Source organism: Staurois parvus, unplaced genomic scaffold, assembly GCF_062004578.1.
Source record: "Staurois parvus isolate SC_StPar_1 unplaced genomic scaffold, SC_StPar_1.0 ptg000022l, whole genome shotgun sequence".
Lineage (NCBI taxonomy): Eukaryota > Metazoa > Chordata > Amphibia > Anura > Ranidae > Staurois > Staurois parvus.
The window spans coordinates 2,255,948-2,265,492 of record NW_028317818.1 but is presented as its reverse complement, the minus strand read 5'-3'; the positions used below and the strand labels follow the sequence as shown (position 1 = coordinate 2,265,492).

Genomic DNA, 9,545 nt, shown 5'->3' with positions numbered 1-9,545 from the left:
ACCGGTATGTTTTGAAACAGCTGGGCTCAGTATACTGTATATACCACACATCTGTCATAGGGACATTAGTTTTGAGCCAGCTTGGCTCAGCACGGTATAATGTATGTACATTACCGCACACCCAGCGGGCTGTATATATACTGTATACTGTATGTAGCCGAAGCTACCGTATTACATCCAGCAGTAACCATCTGATTTGGAATTTGATCCATATGATGACTGTCTTACAAATGTATCACAAGATGTCATTCATGAACTTATGATGTCAGAGGATGAACATGAGGAGTTTGAAGGATTTTAAGTACTGGTAAGTCATAACCATTTCAATTAAAAAATCTGATGTTTTTAAATGGTGTTGCCTTGGAAGGGGGGTAGTCTTATACGGCGAGTATAGCCCAAAACCTATGTTTTAACTGGAAAATTAGGGGGTCGTCTTATACACCCAGTCGCCTTATACGCCCGAAAATACAGTAAATAAGAAAGTTTTTTTTTTAGACATAAATGTGTGCATTCCTTGGTAGAATTTCGGGCTTTGTCAGCATCAGCGTTTTGTTCAACAATAATCTTGTTGGTCATTGTAATCTTAAAATGTAATCAGGTTGGAGTGGGCTTGTTTTGCATGACTCATGAGAAAACTACCATGGGTGGGCTATGAAAGACTATAAAAGGACAGTTGGTCTTAATGACTAGACACAAAGCCTACAGAGCATCCCATCTAAATCTTCCACATAACAGCAATAATGGTTCACTGGACTGCTGAAGAGAAAGCTGCCATCGCTTCCACCTGGGCCAAAGTTGACCTGGAAAATGACGGCCATAATGCCCTGAACAGGTATTAACATATTAAACTTTTTATTTAGTAGGTAGGGTATTTTTTGTTTTAACCACTTGCCCTGCAGAAGATTTACCCCCCTTAATGACCAGGCCATTTTTTGCTATTCGGCACTGCACTATTTCAACTGGTAATTGCGCGGTCATGCAACGCTGTGCCCAAACAAAATTTTTGTCCTTTTTCACACAAATAGAGCTTTCTTTTAGTGTTATTTGATCACCAATTGTTTTTAATTTTTTGTGATACAAAAAAAAATGTTTAAAAAAACAAACAATATTTGTTACTTTAATTTATAAAAAATATATAGTAAACTCAAAATTAGTCATAATTTTAGGCCAAAATGTCTTTGGGGAAAAAAATCCAATACATTTATATTAATTGGTTTGTTATAGCATCTACAAACTATGATATATATTTTGGAATTTATGCAGTTTTTACTTTCTGACTGCACATCAAATTTCTTGAGGTGCTAAAATGCCAGGGCAGTACAAACCCCCCCCCCAAAAAAAGACCCTTTTTTGGAAAGTAGACACTCCCAAGGAATTTGCTGAGAGACATGTTGAGCCCATGGAACAATTTATTTTTTGCCACAAATTCTTGGAATATGACAAAATCTTTTTTTTTTTACACAAAGTTGTCAGGTAAATGATATATCGCTCACACATGCCATGGGTATATGTAGAATAACACCCCAAAACACATTCTTCTACTTCTCTCGAGTATGTGGATACCACATGTGAGAGACTTCTTGGGAGCCTAGCCACATACACGCCCACAAAATCCAATGACCACCTCCAGGCTTTCAAAGGGCTTATTTCTTTATATTACTTTCTCACTATCTATCACAGATTCGTGGACCCTAAAATGTCAGGATGGTACAAACGCCCCCCCAAATGACTCCTTTTTGGAAAGTAGACAACCCAAGGAATTTGATAGAGGCATGGTGAATATTTGCAGATATAATTTTTGTCACAGGGTTTTGAAAAATAGTAAAAGAAAAGAAAAAAAATCCATTTTTGTTTTCTTTCTTCGTTTTTCAAAAACTTGTGGCAACAAATGAGATCTGCAAAATGCTCACCGTGCCTCTTAGCAAATACATTGGAGTGTCTTCTTTCCAAAAATGGGTCATTTGTGGGGTGCTTCTACTATCCTGGTATTTCAGGGCCAACATTAGAAGCTTATGCCAGATATCACCCTCTTTTCTAACCACTTGAAGACCAAGCCTTTTCTGACACTTTTTGTTTACATGAAAAGCAGTTTTTTTGCTAGAAAATTACTTTGAACCCCCAATCATTATATAATTTTTTAAATAAAAAATAAATATAAAATAAATATAAAAGATGATGTTACGCCAAGTAAATGGATACCAACCACCATGGCATGCTTTAAAATTGTGTACGCACGCAAATTACGCAAATTTTTAATATCCACAGACGATGTTTTAAAAGCTTTTGTAGGTCACCACTTTAAATTTACACATGATGTCTAGTACAAGAATTACTGCCCTCGATCTGGCATTCGTGGTGATACCTGACATGCATGGTGCAATCTCTGTTTACATACTGCCATGAGACAGCCACTTGCATTTGCCTTTCTGTGTGAGCATGGACATGGGGGCGGGGGTGAATTTTTATTATTATTATTTACTTTTGTTTTTTTTTTATTATTTTTACACTCTTTCATTTTTTTTTAATCACTTGTAATTAATGGACTAATCACAGCTCGCCAGGAAGAGTAGCAAAGCTTTTATGAATCAGATTGATTTGTAAAACCTTTGTTGTCATTGTGATCATGTGATCGCATAGCAATCACATGATCATCGGGTCCCGAATACCGGTGATCGGGGCTGTGCAGCCCCCCCCCCCCCCCCAGTGTTGGAAAAAGACCAAGGACGTACAAGTAATATGTATTTTTTTCTGCAACTCTTGATCCCTTGATCTTTCTTCTTTCTTGACCCTATTATTGTAAATATATATATATATATATATATATATATATATATATATATATATACCGTATTTGCCGGCGTATAAGACGACTGGGCGTATAAGACGACCCCCCTACTTTTCCTGCTAAAATGTAGTGTTTGGGCTATACTCGCCGTATAAGACTACCCCTCTTCCAATGCACACCAGTGGGAGGAATAGTGCCCCATCATTGATGTCAGTGGGAGGAATAGTGCCCCATCATTGGTATCAGTGGGAGGAATAGTGCCCCATCATTGGTATCAGTGGAAGGAATAGTGCCCCATCATTGGTATCAGTGGGAGGAATAGTGCCCCATCATTGATGTCAGTGGGAGGAATAGTGCCCCATCATTGGTATTAGTGGCAGGAATAGTGCCCCATCATTGGCATTAGTGGCAGGAATAGTGCCCTATCATTAGTATCAGTGGAGGAATAGTGCTCCATCATTGGTGTCAGTGGGAGGAATAGTGCCCCATCATTGGTATCAGTGGCAGGAATAGTGCCCCATCATTGGTATCAGTGGCAGGAATAGTGCCCCATCATTGGTGTCAGTGGGAGGAATAGTGCCCCATCATTGGTGTCAGTGGGAGGAATGGTGTCCCATCATTGGTGTCAGTGAGGGGTGGAATAGTGCCCCATCATTGGTGTCAGTGGGGGGTGGAATAGTGCCCCATCGTTGGTGTCAGTGGGGGGGGGAATAGTGCCCCATCGTTGGTGTCAGTGGGGGGGAGGAATAGTGCCCCATCGTTGGTATCAGTGGGAGGAATAGTGCCCCATCATTGGTATCAGTGACACCAATGATGGGGCACTATTCCTCCCACTGAGACTTGCTGACCCTGTTCTCGTATGGTGCTGCTGCAGCCAGCATATGTGGTTGCAGCAGCACCTCTACACAGAACACTTACCTGCTGCTCCGGCACTCAATTTTCGCAGGGCCGCTCGGCTCCGCCCCCTCGCCGGTGATTGGCCGCCTGTGTGCCTTTCCTGAGCTACAGTTCTGGCGGCCAATCACCGGTGAGGAGGTGGAGCCAAGCAGCCGCACGAACATCCAGTGGCCGAACTGAAGGAGACGCCGCGCTGCCTGGACCGGATCGTTGTGGGACTGGATCCAGGTAAGAGACATCAGCCCCTGCAAACCCCTGTACTTAATGCTGCAGCCCCCCTAACATGTGTACCGGCGTATAAGACGACCCCCGACTTTTGAGAAGATTTTCAAGGGTCAAAAAGTCGTCTTATACGCCGGCAAATACGGTATATATACAGTGTATAAATTAGTTTATATTTATTTATATGCGATGTTGTTTGTAGCTGTTCTTTATTATGTATCATATATGGCTTCAAAAAATGTAGCTCTTATGTATTATTTTTTATTTAATAGGCTGTTCCTTGTCTATCCCTGGACCCAGAGGTATTTCAGCAGTTTTGGAAATCTGTCCAGTTCTGCTGCCATTTCTGGTAATGCCAAGGTCGGTGCTCATGGTAAGAAGGTGCTCGGTGCCATTGGCAATGCCATTCAGCATCTGGATAATGTGAAACACGTCCTGGCTGACCTCAGCAAACAGCATGCTGAAGAGCTCCATATAGATCCTGAGAATTTCAAGGTACAGATCTATAGTAAAATGGAATATACATTTTGCACACTTCAGTTGTTTTTTCTAAGGAGATCTAACTAAGTAACTACACTCACCGGCCACTTTATTAGGTACACCTAGCTAGTACCAGGTTGGATCCCCTTTTGCCTTCAGAACTGCCTTTATTCTTTGTGGCACAGATTGAACAAGGTGTTGGAAACATTCCTCAGAGATTTTAGTCCATATTGACATTTTACTGTTGCCTTTCTATCATCTCGAACCAGTCTGCCCATTCTCCTCTGACCTCTGACATCAACAAGGCATTTTGGATACTACTGGATATTTGCTCTTTTTCAGACCATTCTCTGTAAACCCTAGAGATGGCTATGCATGAAAATCCCAGTAGATCAGCAGTTTTTGAAATACTCAGACCAGTCTGTCTGGCACCAACAACCATGCCACATTCAAAGTCACTTAAATCCCCTTTCTTTCCCATTCTAATGTTCAGTTTGAACTCCAGCAAGTCGTCTTCACCACTGCTAGATGCCTAAATGCATTGAGTTGCTGCCATGTGATTGGCTGATTAGCAATTTGTGTTACCAAGCAATTGAATAGGTGTACCTACTAAAGAGGCCAGTGAGTGTATAACATTGGGTAGGTGTCAGCTATTAATCACTATATACAATTACATAGTTTGTCTGGCTGAAAAAAGACAAAGTCCATCCAGTTCAACCATTACTAAAAAAATAAATTATATATATGTATATATATATATATATATATATAGGATTATCTATTACAACAGAGACAATACGCAAAGTGCAAGTAACTTGGCTGAATTTAAATTTACACTACTGTGGTTGTAAAGGCTCAAGGTTTGTTACCTTCATGCATTCTATGTGCAGCATACCTTCACTGTGCAGCAGCCCCCCCCAGCCCCCCTTAATGCTTACCTAAGCCCCCTCTCGATCCAGTGATGTGTACTGGAGTCTCGGCTATCCCAGGACTCCCTCTCCTCATTGGGTGAGACAGTCAATGTTGTCAATCACAGCCAGTGAGCCAATGAGAAAAGGGAGGGGGTGGGGCCAAGACGTAGCTCCATGTGTAAAAGGGGAATGTTCATGCTTGGGTACCCCCATAGCAAGCTGCTTGCTGTGGGGGCACCTGACAGGAATGAGGGGCCAGAAGCAACGGGGGGGACCTGAGAAGAGGAGATCCTGGGCAGCTTTGTGCTAAACCACTGCACACAGCAGGTATGTGTAGACATGGTTTTTTTTATTTTAATTTAAGCCTTTAGAATCTTTTTAAGATAGAGCTGTCAGAATATTGAAAGACAATTCACATACGGTTACTATAGGATGTTGCCTAGTTATTTGCCTTATTTAGTATGGCTGTTCATAGATATATTTCACTGAGTACATGCAACTCTATTGTAAACTGTGGGGGGCCTCCCCACTTGCACCACCAGTAAGTCCTATGAGATGTAATGTTACTCACACCTGAAGCTATTACAGCACTTTGAGCTGTGGAGACAACTTCTGCTACACAGGAGGACATACACAAAACATTTTCATTTTGGACAAAATGTAAAAAAAAAGGACAGGCAGGAAATAAATGTGGAAAAAAACATTCTCAACATTTGTTTATGTATACAATGCCAACCAATTTACTCTGTAAACCATATTGCATGTCATAATTATAATTGTTCTTTCTGTTCACAGCTTTTTGGTGAGGTGCTGATTATTGTTTTGGCCACCAAGCTGGGATCTGAATTCACCCCTCAAGTCCACGCTGCCTGGGAGAAATTCAATAATGTCTTGGTGGCTGCTCTGAGCCATGGTTACTTCTAAATGGCTGTGTCATTATTTCTGGGGAAGGGAAAATAAATTATTTGAAAACTAAAACTGTGCTTATGTCTTTATCACTGTACAATGTTTATGGTAATTATAAACAGAGGACATACATGGGCAAATATTTGCAACCATTTAAAATAAAGTATTTGTTATAAAGTTTGTTCCAAACCCATTACATATTGTCAAATTCAATTACTTTACCTCCCTATTAATTCATGTACAGTTTATATTACAAAATATTATTTTATTATTAATAACATGTTTTCCCTTTTATATTAAAATCAACTACTTCTATACATATGCCGTGCAATTAAAATGTGTCTAAATCCAAAACCATATTTAGTTTTGGATAGAGAAGAGAATATTTACACCCTTATTTTTTCCCTCACTTCCTGTTTCAGAGACACAAAAATAGGTGAGATGAAATCTCTCCAAAGTGAAAGGAAATCCCTTAATAGACTGTTGTCAGCAGAGCAGGTATCCCTATTTGAACTTTATTCTTCCTTTCTTGTTCCAGTGGTAATCATAAAATGTTGATTTTCACATCATTCTTTGTCCCAATGGTAATGGTCACCAGAACAAAAAGAGGATGATTTCCTCATCAGGCACGTAGACAGAAATAAACTGCTAATAAAAGTTGCAATCCTTCCCTATAATACCCCAAGTCTAAAAATAAAAAGTTCTGATTATACATACACTTAAAAGCAAAATGTTATGATTTGCAGATTACATAGTTGAAAAAGGTCAATTTTTTCTAATTCTTTCAATCTGCATGTACTGTATATACTAAGAAAATCTACTGTCAAATGCATTACCCAAGAGAACTCAATCTTTCCTTTACTCCAGTTGTATTCATCTGTTTAGGGGAATATTGTACCTGCTGTCTGGGCCTCTACTCGCATGATGGTGTGGTCGCTGTTTACTAGTTCTCATTTATACACACAGCACCTACTTATGTTAGGCTTCATTCATACAGGCATATGCATGTGATGTAAAGACCCCCCAAATTATATATCAAGCCCTTCTGGTATGTATTTTAAGTGGCAACACAAATAGTTAAAACTTGTGAGGTCCCTCTGAAAATCTACACCAGTGCCTTGTCAAAGCATGAAGCATGGCAGGCCATGAAAGGAGGGAAAGATAAGCATTCCTCCCCCCCTAAACTGTACCAGGCCACATAACCTCCCTGGCAAGGCATTTGTCCCCATAATGATATGGAAAGGGGCCTCTTCCCTACAATTCTGACAAGGCAGTTGTGGGGGTCTGAAGGCAGGGGCGAACCATACTTTGAAAGATTTCTATCAATAAGGGGACCCCCAGGTACTGCCCTCCCATGTGAATGAGTAAGAGCTACATAGTGCCCCTTCTCATTCCCTCAGAAAATTGTAAAGTAGGTTGGGCTGCATGTGTCTTTTTTTCAGCCAAACTAGCTATGTAGTAAACACAGACACAGTTTCTGACAAGAACTTTATTAGGAAAAAATCCCAAAATGTGCAGATAACATCATTCAAATTATCCAGTGATGTATATCAATGTCAATTATGACGCCCAAAGCTCGCACACTTGCCAAAAGAAATAAAACCTGTGGACAAACATCTGGTCCCGTTGTTTCACTACTGCAGACAAATAGTTCCGTCATATAACAGCCAGTATAAAGAAAGGGTGGGGTCTGCTTGGTGATGTACAGTAGAAGTCACCTATGTGTTGGAGGGGGTGTGGGATTAAGGACACAATGGCACATATATGGTGGGATTGCTCCAAGATACAGGAGTACTGGGAAGAAATAACTCACCAAATACAGCAGATTTTGGGGACTAGTATCTCAAAGGATCCTGGTATATGCTTAGTCCATAAAACTGAGATTTTAGTGGAAAAATACAAGAATATGATAATATTCCATTTGATAAAAGCAGCAAAGGGAATAATACCTACATTTTGGTAAGCTCAAGAGGCACCAAAAATAAAAGATTAGATAGGGTGGATTACATATATAGTATGGAGGAACTCTACCATATTGCAGAAGATAAAATGGAGAAATTTAAAAGAACATGGGAAAAATGGAATGAGTTTAAAAGTACAAATAGATACGTTGAACTAGTAGGAGTAGAGAATGAAGAGAAGAATAATATCTAAAAAGATAGGGAAAAGAGAATTAAGAGGAAAGGAAGGAAAAGAAGGAATATACAGAGAGTATAGGAGAGATAGGAGGAATAGGGAAAAAAAGGGAAAAATGGGTTTTGAAATTATTAGTAATGTGACGATTTATTTTTTGTGATGTGGAAACAAATAAAATATTAAATAAAAGAAAAAAGTAAAGTAACAGGAGTCTACTAACCTGTAAGTGACAACTAATATTTCCTATTAGTAATAGTAATATTGTAACTGGGATAATGAGTGCTAGCAGGGTTGAAGGTTTTGTGCAGTGCACAATGTGCCACGTGCATGCAACAATGGAGCTACAGCTCCAGGATGGATGCCGCTGTGACAGATGTGAGTGGCTTGCGCTTCTGGAAACCCGTGTTACAGATCTGGAGGAGCAAGTTGCAACACTGGGCAGAACAGGCTTTAAAATTGTGTACGCACGCAACGGCGACAAATTACACAGATTTTTAATATCCATAGGCAATGTTTTAAAAGCTTTTATAGGTCACCACTTTAAATTTACATGAGATGTCTAGTGCTAGAATTACTGCCCTCAATCTGGTGTCCGTGGCGATACCTGACATGCATGGTGCACTCTCTGTTTACATATTGCCATGAGACAGCCACTTGCATTTGCCTTTGCGCGTCAGCATGGGGATGGGGGTGGGGGTCGATTTTTATTAGTATTATTTACTTTGTTTTTTAAATTATTTTTACACTGTCTCTTTCATTTTTTTAATCACTTTTAATTGTGATCACAGGGAATGTAAATATCCCCTGTGATAGCAATAGGCAGTGACAGCTATCTATGGTGCAATACCTCCCTGAACAGACACATTATTATTGGGTTAATTTTCAGGCTGGACAGCTTCATATAGTCAGTTTATTGTCCTTTTACCCTGTCCAGGTTGTTTTTCAGTTCATTATTCCCCTGGCAATTAACAGTTGGTGGTAATATCCCAATCTGCCGTTTTGGCATATCGGTCTTTCCTCCTGATTATTCAGTGTCGCATCAGGACTGCATTCTAATGAGCACAGGCATAATGACCGCCAGTGGCTCCCTAGGCGCATGCGTGGTGTTCATTTTGTCTGCAGTTATTATACTACATGAAAATGGCCGCGGCGCACTCATACTGCGCATGCATGACTTTACCGCGATGACGTAGCGGGAACGTACGGCG

General features: G+C 40.2%; 1 protein-coding gene across 1 annotated transcript; it reads left to right on the top strand.

The window, feature by feature from the left end:
• The first annotated feature begins 740 nt into the window (after positions 1–740).
• Positions 741–6,237, top strand: LOC149472150 (hemoglobin subunit beta-2-like). The gene is made up of 3 exons (XM_089692297.1): positions 741–832; positions 4,177–4,399; positions 6,091–6,237. Exons 1-3 carry the CDS (start codon positions 741–743, stop codon positions 6,217–6,219), a joined length of 444 nt encoding a protein of 147 aa, XP_089548423.1. The 3' UTR covers positions 6,220–6,237.
• The last annotated feature ends 3,308 nt before the right edge of the window (positions 6,238–9,545 follow it).